Source organism: Habropoda laboriosa, unplaced genomic scaffold (genome assembly GCF_001263275.1).
Source record: "Habropoda laboriosa isolate 0110345459 unplaced genomic scaffold, ASM126327v1 scaffold15, whole genome shotgun sequence".
Classification (NCBI taxonomy): domain Eukaryota; kingdom Metazoa; phylum Arthropoda; class Insecta; order Hymenoptera; family Apidae; genus Habropoda; species Habropoda laboriosa.
Genome location: NW_017100141.1, coordinates 1,197,254 through 1,210,975, shown reverse-complemented (window position 1 = coordinate 1,210,975; position 13,722 = coordinate 1,197,254). Strand labels below are relative to the sequence as shown.

The window sequence follows — 13,722 nt, the reverse complement described above, 5'->3', positions numbered from 1 at the left end:
AGGAAAAGTAGACACGGTCGAATGTAAATGCAGGCGAGGCGTAATTAGCCGCGGACCGTGTTCTGCTTGTACCTGCGAGTCAGCGATCGTAACTCGCTCGATTATTCGGTTGATAGTCGAGTTTCTAATTCAAGTCGAGATATTAGAATGTCTAGCCTTCTTCTTCTTCTTCTTCTTCTTCTTTTTCTTCTTCTTCTTCTTCTTAAATCCAACGAGTATCGTGACTGTTTCGTTTTCCATGGTTAGAAAATAGGCTTACTTAGAGGATCCTTTTTAATTAGGCACGATGATTCGTGAGGAACGTTCCTTATAATCATGCCGAGGCTTTTCGAACGAAACGGCCAGCATAACGAATCCGAGGTTCAATCGGAATATTGGGCATTTCTTTGAGATTTGTTCTCTTTAGATAGCCGTATTAAACAACTTTCTTAAATTTCTCAAATATCACGACGCGCTAAAAAAATTCTTAATTAACGAAAAAAAGAGAAGAAAAAAATCCGATGTTCATCTTTTCAACACAAATATACCGAAACGAATCGCCTCCTTAAAGATGTACGACTTCCAAAAGAATGTCTAATTAACATTACTATCGTGTGAGATAAAGTTGGCAATTCAGGAAAAGTAAATGGCCGAATCTGCAACAGGAGTGGCCGATTGCGTCTCGAGAGGCTGAACGCGAATTGATTAACGTCGGTCAATTAGTCACGCTCGTTCTACGGTTTCTAAAAAGCGCGACCTGGATACGAATATTTCGCCTCGTAAATACCCCCCCGGTATATAGCCGCATAAAGTACAACCGTGTAAGTACTATGTGTACGTGCGTGGATGCATGTGTACGCGTGTTCAAGGTTGCTGAAGCGAGGCACGTTAGGTTGCACCGCGGTGTACGCGATCTCGCGTGCCTCTAATGCGTTTTCAGAAGGCGACGTCTGCCGTAATACGCGACCGGCCGCGCAGAACCACTCACGTGGACTCTAAACGCGCCTCACTGCAACAAATTGCCGGTATCAACTTGAAAATCGTGCGTGGGCGTTCGTGACACACTGATGCCTTAAGTTTGGCCTCGTTCGAGAAAACAGACTTTCGACCGGTTCAAACGAACTTTTCAACAGTTACTACGGATATCTCGTTACCGAAGATATCGAATTTCGCGGATTCTACCGACGAGCCGTGTTTACTCAAATCACTTCCTCAAACGCGAAGAGTACTCTGAAGGATCAGCTAGGTCGATTGTCTTAATTTAGATCGATTAACTTGATATATTATACAGGGTGTTTCAGCTGAAATGCACATCACTTACGTATCTCCTTCAGTTGTGACGATACGACAAATATTTCATATGCCATTTCAATGATATCAAAGGACAAATATAAATAATTTGTTGCAAGGTTATTTTTTTTCGAAGTTTTCAAGGTTATTAATTTTTTTTCGCATATAGATACTTCTTTTTTTTCTCTCGCTTATTAATATCTCGCATTAAAATACGCTCAGAGATGCATAATAATATAACCTTGAAATTAACTTTGACTCTTAAAGTTAAAATTAAACGTGAAATTTATTTCGATCGTCTTCCGTCGTCGGTGATTAGGCTGGCCTGTTTGAGATAAGACATCCTGTGGTGTGTGAGATATTTAGTAGGTATTTAGGAGTGCCATTGAATGATACGATTTTTTGGTTATGTTTAAACATCTCCCAAAAGTGAAGACCCTTTATCTACCACAGCTGCTTATCGAAATCTTATCTTGAGCACATATATGTATGTATATTGCTTGAAATATCAGCTGCTTGAATCACAAGTTCGAGGAAGTACCGTATGCCTACGTCACTAGATTTTATTTTCGTCGTTTACGAAACTAGCGAATTTCCACGAGAAAAAAAAGAAACGATCGAAAAATTTATTTTTCTCGAGATTCTCTATTTTTACCGTAACATAAGCATGGTAACGTAACCTCCGCTAGTAAAAGATGTGAGATCGGTATTCCCGAGTAGCTAGGCGGCGGAAATTTTCCAAACTTCACCGGTGCTTCATAAGAATTTCAAATAAACGAGCACCCGATGGTCGTAGCATGCGAAAGCGTGTATTGTATCGTATAAACAGGCGTTGAAATAGCATGTGCTGGAAAGCGCAGATCGCTCGCAGGAAGTAACAAGTTCATTATAAATCGACGATGCCCGCCATCCGTTCGAGCATCCTTCTTTTTCCTCCCTATTTGAATGCCGCGGATTAATTGATAGGATCGTGTGTTGTGCGCCGAGGGCCACAGGGTGCATCGCGCGGCGCGCAGGTACCATGCACCATTTGCCACTAATTACCGCGTTCACCCGCGTTCCTACAAATTAATTAACCCGAGAGGTCTGCCATAAAACGCACCGAAAATAACTTTGACCTTTTATATCGTCCCACTTTATGTGTTGCTCGTGAGTTGCACCGCAGGATTTGCATTTGGCATCCGCACTTACCTGCAAATGTTTCGGGAAACCCACACCAGATGGCTTTTCGGCGAATTCCTTTCTCGCGTGCTCTTTGTCAACCGCGGAGTTATATATACATGTTTACCCCCTCAAGAAAATCGGGATATATATAAAAATGAAGGGGGGGGGGGTTAATTTTTACAATAGTAATTAGTTAATGGCTGATATAGAATTATATATAAATGCAAGAAGAAGATCCTTCATCGATAATACAAATTCCCAAGGACCACCGATACTCGAGCGTGTGGTGCTGCACACTTGATTGAGTGCTGGTTGTGTGGAAGAAAAATTACAACCGCGGCGGCGACTGTTGGCTGTGACTAGATGGACAGGTTGATCGCCGTTATAGAATTTCTGCGGTTTTGTAATGGATAGGTATTATGTCTCCTGGCTTGACACGGTTCGGAGAACACCGGGACTCCATGGAACGTGTGTGCATCCAGGAACGCTCTAGCAATTTCTATGTGCGACCAAAAGGAAAAAAAATAATACGTTCTATCGAAGGGAGGATAGGTTAGGTCGATTCGAACGACAAATCGATTGGAATGATTTTTTTCAACCAGCGATCATCGATGTCCGAAGGCGAAGGAACAACGTCAGTGAAAGTGCATGAGGCTTGGTATTCGAACAGGTTCGGCCTGCATCGGTCCTGACACACGGCTGTTCCTTTCGTGGATATTCGAGACACACACAACGGCACTTTCTCTCCTTTACCGATGGATAGATATTCCATTCGAAATCGGTCTCTTTTTATTCATTTATTCGGAACTTGGCTTGGTTGCAGCTTTCGGCGAATCTGACCCCGAAAAATATAATATGGGACACCGATGTCTCTGCTTGGATCGATAGTAACCTCTTTTTCTTTTTAAGAGCTATTTATCCCAAGTATATCGTGTTTTATTACGATCACGCGATCATACACGTAATATGTCATCGATACTATCGTATATAGACATTTATAATTGAAGGCTTTATACCGTTTATTCAATAGCCAGTTGTCGTTGAATCTATTAACGGATATTGAATATTTACACGATAATAGCAGGAATATTTTACCACGATGAGAATAGAGTCGAACCTATAATACATCAACTCCTTCGCGGACATTGTGCAAAAGAGATAAGGCTTCGATTCTTTGAAGACGCAAGGAAGTACACCTATGCTGCATTATAATAGGGACGATGTCGCGGCAAAGGCGACAGGATGTCGCTCTCACTGTCAATTACCCGCAGATGTTACCGTCACAGTAAAAACTCTGTCTGGCTGATTGTAATAACACGGAACAAATTCAGATTGGATTTTACATGGGTGGAAAGGCGTGTCTGGTACATCGGGAACAATAAAATGCAAAATTCATGGCCTATTCAAACGGGAGAGTCATATGCACGCGGAACTTGAACAGAACGTGACATTTAGATGGTGAATGTGCATCGTTGGGTTATTTGGCGACGTGTAGGATGTTTGACATTTAAAATAATCGGTTGAAAGTTTGGATTTTTTTTATTTACTTATATAAAACGTCATTTACAATTTAAAAAACAATTTTTTTTTTTTTAAGTATACATATAGAAGCATTGCATTGTTTCTTCGATAGCCTCCATTTTGAGTGTTTTCTTTTTATCGATAATCGATGTCGATGTGCTTTTTCGGTAATCGTTATTCTTTTCTTAATCGATATCTCTCGAAGTTATTCTAGAAACGAACAATGGTGCATTTATGTAACATTACTTTTCCTCCCTCCGGACGAAACTGAATATTTTATATTTTATTACTTCTTATTTTTAGACCGGCACTACGGCGTTGTTCTTCGCTGCCCAGGGTGGCTACATGGACATTGTCAGCCTTCTATTGGAGCACGGTGCCATTGTCGATTCTTGTAGCATAGTAAGTTGGAACGAGATAAAGAAATTCTCGAGTCAGGTGATAGAGAAACGATGGACGATTTCTGATCGGAATTACAGGACGGCGGTACCCCACTTTTCGTTGCGTGTCAGTGCGGTCACTTAGATGTTGTGGAAGGTCTGATCGAAAGAGGCGCCAATCCGAACGCTTACATGAAGGTGAGCCAGATCCGTTCAGGTTTCATCGTGAAAAAATGTCACCTACCTAATCTAGAAGTGTTATTTTTAGTACCTTGGTTAACAACCGTAAGATTGAGAACGAAAAAAAAGTGTAACAACTTGTTTGGAATCGACAGGATGGTGCAACCCCGTTGTTCATCGCCGCACAGAACGGCCACGTGCGCATCCTGGAGGTTCTGCTGGAGCACGGTGCAAAAACGGACGCTGCAAGAACCGACGGTGCCACGCCTTTATGGATAGGAGCGCAAATGGGACACGATCATGTTGTGAGGAGGCTTTTGAAAGCTGGTGCGAAGGTCGATGCCACCAGACATGTAAGTCGAGAACGATCGGACAAAGGGAAGAAGTCTGGAATCGACTTTTCAAAAGAATGGCCGAGTCTGAAGTGTTTTTCTTTTGTAGGATGGCGCGACCCCGCTGTTCAAAGCGGCACACAAGGGCCATACCGCCGTTGTCGGTGAGCTACTCAAGTACCGCCCATCTCTTGGTATTCTTCCAGTGAGTAAACGTATCTCTTTACACGGGAACTTGAACTTGTTGACGCAAAACGTGAAAACAGTTTTGCAAGTTATAGGTCCAGTAAAGAAAATAAAACAATGTCGGATGTAACAGTAACTGATGTTTATTCTTTTCTATTGATCAATTTGAGATTACAACAAAAGATATAATTGCTCGTTTCAGAACGGTGAAAGTGCATTGCATGCGGCAGCTTTAACTGGACAAATGACTGTTGCAAGGCAACTGGTAGGCGCAGGAGCGGATCCTTTACTTGTGAACCAGGAAGGTGTTACACCCCTGCAATTAGCAATTAGACACTCGCAAACGCAGGTTGCCAATTATCTGAAAGATAAAGTTAAAGCGCGAACAGGAACGTCTTAGCAGAGTCCCCACTTATTATCCGCCCATTAAAGTAGAAATTAATAAGGTGAAGAAGACGTAAGGAGGGGAGAAAAAAATATAGACCAGTGGAAGAGATCAGTATTTCTAAAAACAGAATGTAATATATATATACATATACACATGTTACAAATCGAATGTACTATATTAGACACAGTTTGTAAACGGGATGATCAAGTAAGTGCAATCTTATCATGTTTCGCGTAACGTTAAACAAGATTAAAACTTGAACAGAATATTGATCTTTATTGCATTTGCAAGACTGTGGTTCGAAACTCCGTCATTTTCTTAACACTGTTATTTTCGGTGTACATATATTTAGAGATATCTATATATATATACAAAGTACATCTAAGTTGTTTTTACGATAGAATTATATATATCTTGTTAACACTGAACTCGTGGTTACATAAACGTAATATACATGTACCTTTGAATAATGCAATCATTTTGTTCTAATTGAGGGTTCTATAAGACTGATTGATTTGCCTTGAAAAAGAAAGTGAAATTAAATAATAATTTTTTAGTACTATATCTATTTCTTCCTGTTGGTTTATATGTTTTATAGAGTTAGCGTGGTACGCACAGAAAAGAAAGAAAGGTATTATTTATAGGAGAAAAAAGAGAAAATATATTTTATGTTCTTAAGCTATTCTCTGTGGTGATATTAAGATGTTTTATTTAGATATGAAATCAATGAAATATATTTATAATTGCTTGTTTGATGTTACTTTATAATATAATAAATACATTTACTGTTTTCCCAAAGTTCCGTATTTATTTATGCCGATAATGTTCTTGAAATGACAAACACTAATGCATTTAGTATAAAAATTCTGAATAATATAAAGAACAAATTTCCATATCTATTACTAACCATTCCTTATAATAACGGTACAGTTTGTGTATACATATTCAATAATTTTTTTTCTTTGTTTAATATCACAGAGTCGATTAAATTTTATTTAGATTTTATCTAAATTTTAATTGTACTTTTTGACATGTCTTAATCCGAAATATGTTTTCGAGTAACATTATATCGTTACTTGTTTATTATATTAAATATGTTACTAAAGTAAAACAAAACAATTTGCTTTTAATTTAAACAAAAATTATATTTCACAAATAGTTTTTGTTTTATATTCATATTAATATATATCATTATTTCGCATGCTTTTTCACATTGCATGATGCATACCGTAACTTTAATAAAAAAAATTGTCAAATTGTTAAAAGAAAAAGTTAAGAATATTATGTACGTGCAGAAAATGTACCATAGTAGTTTTAAAACATAAATAGTATTGCAATCGTAACAAAAAAAGAAATGGATAAAAGATCGAGTCAAAGGTGTGTAATTCACGTCGAAGCCGTCCTTGTAACCCAGCTGCTAAGTGCCTATTTCCTATTTCATTTTAGATGCAAAGCATCTTCTAAGCAAAGTAATGCAGTTTAACTGTGAAGCGTGTCAAACAGTTAAAAAAAGTAGACGTACGCGCGAACATATTTAATTGGTCTTTGCAAAATATACGTGATCAATTATAAGTAACGATGCCATCGTCACGATGAATTTTATCAATTATCTCTATTATACTGATAAGATAGATAACAGAAAATATACTTTATGTGCTCGATTCACTGGATTATCAGTAACGCACTGATTCTCAAGCAATACCAATCATGGTCCGCGATCGAATGCCGGAGTTACGTGCCGTTAGTATCTTTATCATTCGGCATATGAAAATTATCACTTACATTGTGATATTAAATTAAGAAAGTGTTATGTTAATAAAATAATCAGTAAAACCTACCACACTACACATTGACAAATAATTAACCCTATTCGTTTTAAACTAAAGCATTTTTTCATCAATTTCAAAATATTATTTTTAATGCTTCATTTTCTATGGAAAAATAAATATATGGTGTAACGTTTCTTTCTATTTTTTTTTTTTAGTGTCAAAATAGTAGCACTACATTTGGTAAAGGATTTTTACAAGATGTGCACATTCAAATGTCCCAAAATAAAAAATTACAAGAAGTATTGGACGAAGTACGTATATATAATACATACATATACATGTGTGTCATCGTTTAAATATCACAGACTTTTACATTGGCAACAGATATATAAATAATATTAATATAGGTTGAAGAAGTTCGAGGTTTAATTCAACTTGTCGTTGAAAACGTCACGATTGTAAAGGATTTACATAATAACGTTTTATCATACAGTAATAAAGGTAAGATCGAAATACCAAATGTTGTGCTTACTTAATAATTAACGATTCGCATATTTCAGGTATACAAAAAGAATTGGAAAGTCGAACACATACTATTTCACAAACTTCATTTCGTATCCAACGAAAATTAAGAGGTAGGTATTCTTTTTCGCGTTTCTCTATAGTACACCATCAAATAAAAACAAAGAAACAAAAATAATTTGTCTTACTTATCCTAATCAGACTCACTATCATCTTGAACTTGAAAAATATGTTTTCTCCTCGTGTTATAGTGGAAACTACTTAGTTCCTTTTCATTCGGAAAAAAAGTCGGAAGTCTTCTAGCTCTTTTAGTATGACCAACAGTACTATTAGAATCAAAGTCACAGTATGGGTAGGGTGTACTTGTACTAGGACCAGGTTGTGGATCTAAAATTGGTGTTGAACATATTGGAGAACTCCAACCATCTAAAAAACTGGTTGGTGAAACAGAATTTGCTGCTGTACTCCTACAATTTGACAATTGAGAAATCAGAATATGTTGTAATGAAACTGTAGGCTGTAGAATAGGTGATGATATATCTAAAGTTTTGATAGATGTGTTCTGATTATTACTCCCTGATGGTGAAGTTTCTTCATCAGTAAAATTCTCATTGTCAAGTCTAGTTTCTTCCAGTTGTCTGAAATATATTGCAATTAGTCAATAATCAGTAATATACATATCAGTACCAGACGAATTTATACATACTTTCTAAATTGCTCTATTTCCTTTTCCAGTTTTGGATATTCATTTAATATGTTTAATAATTGATCTTTGTTATATTCAGAGTACGTTTTAACCAAAATCTGTTTTACATCATTTTCTACTGGAGATTTTAGACCAGATAACTTTATTCTAAGTTTTATCAATACAGGTAACAGAACTTCTAAGCCATGTTTTTTTATCCCTTCAATAATAATAGTAATTGCATTAGAAGCTGGAGAAATTGTTTGAACTGTAGATTCTTCATATTCCTGTTGGTCATCATCAACATGTCTGTTGAAAGATGACGGACGTAAACGATAGTTACTAATTATATACAATGCATCTCTTAGAACGTATGCTCCTTCTTCTTTTTTAACGTCAATTGCATCGACGTAAGTTCCACCGAGTATCTGACTAGTTACTTTTACAAGTAATTTTATCTTTCCTGGAGGATCTAAATGATCCAACATGAAATTATAAATTGCTCTACGTTTATTTTCATTTATCTTTCCAGGAAGTGTTAAAGTTTTTTTTTCATTTTCACGCATTCTATGATGACAAATTTTATGCTGAGATTGATAATTATTATAATGATATATGCTTTGTAAAAATTGTTGTGATATTAATGTTTTATTCTTTGTTAAAAGTCGCTCCTCTATCAGAAAAATGGTTAATTCACGTATCATGTCGTCTGAATCTGACAACATTGTTAATATATGAAAGAAGAAAGGACCCTTCATTTTTATATAATCTTCAAGAAGTAGTTGGATGAATATCACCACAATAGCTTCTCTTACTTGTGGACTTGAATCCTTCATACTTACACACATGTCTGACAAGTATGGTTCAACTAATGCAGTAAATCTAATGCATATATCAGCTAAAGCTTTCGCAACGTTTATTTTCACGGCAATTTGAGCGATTGAATTTAGATTTGTTTCTTGTCTCATTAATCTACCAAATATTGGAACTACTTCTTTTGCAACATCGCGATCTCTCATTGCTTGTTGACCAAGAATAACAACTGCTGAAGCTTGAAGTTGTTCTATTTCTTTTATTACTTCTGGCAGTGCTTCCCACTCTAATAAAAATCCTTGCAAAATTCGTAATGTTAATGGTGAAATTTTATATGTGCATAAAAGTGTTGCATATCCCATTGTAAACATAGCTTTTAAATAGTTGGGTGCTGCTTCTAAAGCTTCATTCTCACTTTTAAAAATTTTTGCAATTTCTATCTCTGAAATCTTTATCAGATTTACCATATTTGATTCCAGTAAATTATTTTTATCTGGACTTAAATAGTGAATTATGTTGTGTATAATGTCCAAACATATACTAATTAAACCAAAGTTAATTTCAAATTGTTGTAGGCGTTTGTATAGATATATATGCAGATGTTCTAAAATTTCAAGATCTAAAGACTTCCAAGAATATCTTAAGACTTGCAAAACTAGACTAGTGCAAAAATTATTTTCTGCAACAATTTCCTTGTAGTTTAAAAAATATTTGTCCATATTTGGTAAGTTGGTATTTTCAGCCAATGCAACTAAGAAAACCCAAGCTTCTATATTATTATTTGTCCCAATATGAGACTGTATATTTTTTATTACAGTGTTAGTGATAATACCACTTCTAATCCATAGGCTACAGGCTTTTGATAAATGTTTTCTCATTTTCAGATTAGTTATGGTATTTAAAATTTTCCATGGCAAATCACTTGCAGTATTATCAGCACTCATAGAAACATTTTTTATTTTATTTAATAATAACTCTTGTAAATATTCTAGCACCTTTTCTTGTACTTTGATTTCAATATCAAATATTTGTGGTACAACAGCTTCTACCCATTCATCTAAAAGTAGAGAATTATCTGGAAATTGTTGTACAAGTTGGGATAGAACTTGTACAGCAAATCGGCGTACTATTAATGTTGGATCTCTACATCTATGATTAATTATAGGTAGCACTTTGTGTATGAGAGATGGAAATGTTATAGTCAAATTTTTTAATATTAGTAATGTACTTTTTCGTACCATTGCCCTTTCATCTTCTATTCGCTCTGTCAGCATAGTTATTAGAGCATTTAATCCTGGTAACAAGTCAATATCTTCTGATAAAGCATCCTTCATGTCAAGAAATGTGGGAAACTTCTTAGTTGGATCGGATTTTTCAAATATAGTTTGAAATATTGCTTTGTCTATTTCATTGTTAGAGTCTGTGAAGTCAGCAATTATTGCCATGGCTTTTCCTCTTACCATACTTGAACAATCCATACATCTGCTCAATGCAATTGCAAAGAGTACTCTCTTTATTCTAATTTTTAAACTATCTGCTATATTGCAATTCATGAAAAAGGATTCAAATAATTTTCCAATTACTTCTTGAGCAAATAATCTAAAAGGTATCTTTGAATGATGTGATAATAGCATTAAGTCCTTAAAGGCTTCTAGTGCAATATTTTGTTTACATATTCTAAGGAGCTTTACTAACACACTAGCTTGTTTTTGACGAGCTTCAAGTCTATCTGGACATTTTAGCATCAGATGTTGTACCAGTGTTAGTATTGCAGTTTTAGCTTCTTTCTCATATGCATATAGTAAATCTTTTAAAAAATTTATAGTGTGCTCACGTATATTTGTAATAAATTTTGCTTGGGTATCCATAGGGCCATACAGCAAACGAGGTAATATATACTTTACTATAAATGTTATAGTTACTTTAACAGGTCCATGTTTATTATCACATAATTCTTGCAAAGCTGCATAAGCATTTTGTGGCAATGAAGCTTCCAAAGTGCTTACTTGTTTATTACAATAGTAAGAGGCCATGCAATCATCCTCTATCTTTGTTACTTCAAGTAACCCATATATAGTAATATCTAAGGATTGCACATGATCTTTAAACCAAAATGATTTTATCATCATAATAAGGTTGCAAATGATGATATTTAAATTTTGTATAAGAATTTCCTTTTCATTGGAAGAAAGAGTAATGCTTTCATTCACTGATTCCTCCATCATACTTAAATCATCTAAATTCATTGTTTTATTACGTTTCTTAATAGGAGGTTGTAATTGCTCAGAACTTATTTTGAGTGTCTCTATAGCATGTTGATATAAATTTGGATGAAATACATTAAATGCACTGCTACCAGGTATTGCCAAAAGCACAAAATATAAGCTAGTAGCATACAGACATGATTGTCTTGAGTCCACATCAGCTTCTTTACTCTGACCTGTTTTTATTATATAACCCAGTATAGCTAATAAAGCACGCACCTTTATATCCATAATAATCAATGTGTTCCAAGATATTTCAGAACAATTTTCAAAATCATTCTGATTTGTACCTTCTTCTAGCCAATCTTTCACAACCATGCAAGATTCATGCAGAAGTAATCTCATGTCTTCACTCTCTAAAAACATGAGGTACTCATCAGGTGGTTCATTGTATATCATAAATTCTTTATCCCAAATGGATTGAATCCAGTCTTCATTTAAATCACTGAATTTAAAATTGTCGAATATTTTTAAAGACTCCATGGTAACAATTGCATTCAGTTTAAATCATTTTAAACGAAACTACAATTATTATCACATTTCTTTAACTATCTTGCAAATGTAAACATAACCTTAACTTATCATTTGATAAAGAAAAATTATGGTTTCAGGTTATCATTTTCTGAGTACGTATCGATAACAACTTTATTATTTCATTATGGTGTGCACCAACAGAAATCTTCGTTGAAGGTTTATCACGAAACATTTCGTAGAAGCTATAAGAAATTGTATAAGGGACTTTGGCGTCCATTCGAAAGCGGGAAACTGATTATCCAATTAGATTCACTGTGAAGTGCAACGTAAAACATTGCGACATACTATGTATACTTTCACATGATGTAATTTTATATAAATATAAACAGCAGTCCCGCGTTTTATCGAATAACTGATATGATAAGTGCATAGTAAAAAAAAATACAGTACAGTTAAATTTTATTATTAAGAGAATGCATTGATTGATCATGACCAACTATATTTTGCGCGCATATAATTATTTTATAAAACATTAGATCACGTGATATTAAAAAATTGAGTTATAAAAAATTAAGATGAATTTTGCACTAGAAAAAGTAATCAATTAAATAATTATACATTAAATTTTATTTTGTTCTTTGTAAATTATTAAAAATTTGACATATATTTTACAGAAATGGGAAAAGATGTTACTTCCATTGATGATTTCACTCTAGCTAGCGCGCGAGAGGGACCAATACACGTACGAATTAAAACGTTACAATATACGACGATGTTAAGATTATTTTGCGAAATTATGGAAGATTACAACATATCTATGTTAAGATATCAGGAAAAATGCCGTATACTTTTACATCAACAAAAAATGTTAAGTATGTTTTCTTTGAGAAATGCATTACTTTAATTTAAATATATTTTTATTACTCTTTATTTATTTTTCAGTCAGGAAACATATTACAAGTGAAGAACTGGACAAACTACTTGATGTTCAAGAAAACAATTTGTTTGTTGATAATGTAAGGGTCAAATTTACCCCTTTATATTATCAACTTTTATAAAATTCAAATAAACACGAATTGTTTTATAAATAGATTTTAGAAGACAGTAGAATTGCAAGACAACAATTGTCAGACATTCAAACTAGGCATAGTGATATTTTAAAATTAGAAAAATCCATTACAGAAGTTAGGGATATGTTTACTGAAATAGCATTTCTTATTGAAAAACAAGTAAGTGTTTTCAAAGTAAATCAAATAAAGTAAATAATTGCAAATAATTTTTAAATACAGAAAATAAAAATGTCCATTTCTTTTCTTTACAGGGAGAGCATGTAAATAGTGTAGAATACTTTGCTGGAACAACAGTAAATAATGTAGATAGTGGCCGTACTGGCCTCAAAAAAGCAGAACAAAGAAGTCAGAGATATAGAAAGGTATTCATGCTAAAAACAGTAAATGTATATTTGCCAAAATAGCAATATTATTAAAAGTAAAATATTTTCTTTTTCAGAGAAAAATTAAGCTTAGTATCATAATTAGTATCATAATTATTTTATTGTTGCTGATCATAATATTTTTATAGAGAAAATATACTTTGTGTAAAAATGAAACATTATTGTACAAATAACAGTGAAAGTATTTATTTTGTTAATGGTAATAACGATATATTTAGAAAAGTAAAAAAATAGTTGTCACATATTATTAATGTTTTTCACAGTCATATTAAAAATTATAAACATTTGTATATAACAACTATTTAAAGTAAAAATGTATTAC

At 34.1% G+C, this 13,722-nt stretch overlaps 2 protein-coding genes across 2 annotated transcripts in view; one reads left to right on the top strand and one right to left on the bottom strand.

The window, feature by feature from the left end:
• Positions 1-13,528, top strand: part of LOC108571024 (ankyrin-1) — a 17,552-nt gene extending 4,024 nt beyond the window's left edge. Inside the window, exons 4-16 of the mRNA XM_017932997.1 lie at positions 4,258-4,356; positions 4,434-4,532; positions 4,670-4,867; positions 4,956-5,051; positions 5,235-5,405; positions 7,405-7,500; positions 7,597-7,690; positions 7,750-7,824; positions 12,622-12,819; positions 12,890-12,963; positions 13,039-13,176; positions 13,269-13,379; positions 13,457-13,528. Coding sequence (XP_017788486.1) covers positions 4,258-4,356; positions 4,434-4,532; positions 4,670-4,867; positions 4,956-5,051; positions 5,235-5,405; positions 7,405-7,500; positions 7,597-7,690; positions 7,750-7,824; positions 12,622-12,819; positions 12,890-12,963; positions 13,039-13,176; positions 13,269-13,379; positions 13,457-13,528 — 1,521 coding nt within the window. The remainder of the gene's footprint in view (positions 1-4,257; positions 4,357-4,433; positions 4,533-4,669; positions 4,868-4,955; positions 5,052-5,234; positions 5,406-7,404; positions 7,501-7,596; positions 7,691-7,749; positions 7,825-12,621; positions 12,820-12,889; positions 12,964-13,038; positions 13,177-13,268; positions 13,380-13,456) is intronic.
• Positions 7,905-11,956, bottom strand: LOC108571015 (condensin-2 complex subunit D3-like). The gene is made up of 2 exons (XM_017932986.1): positions 8,418-11,956; positions 7,905-8,349 (listed from the first exon to the last, which is right to left on the bottom strand). Exons 1-2 carry the CDS (start codon positions 11,954-11,956, stop codon positions 7,905-7,907), a joined length of 3,984 nt encoding a protein of 1,327 aa, XP_017788475.1.
• Positions 13,529-13,722: the final 194 nt, after the last annotated feature.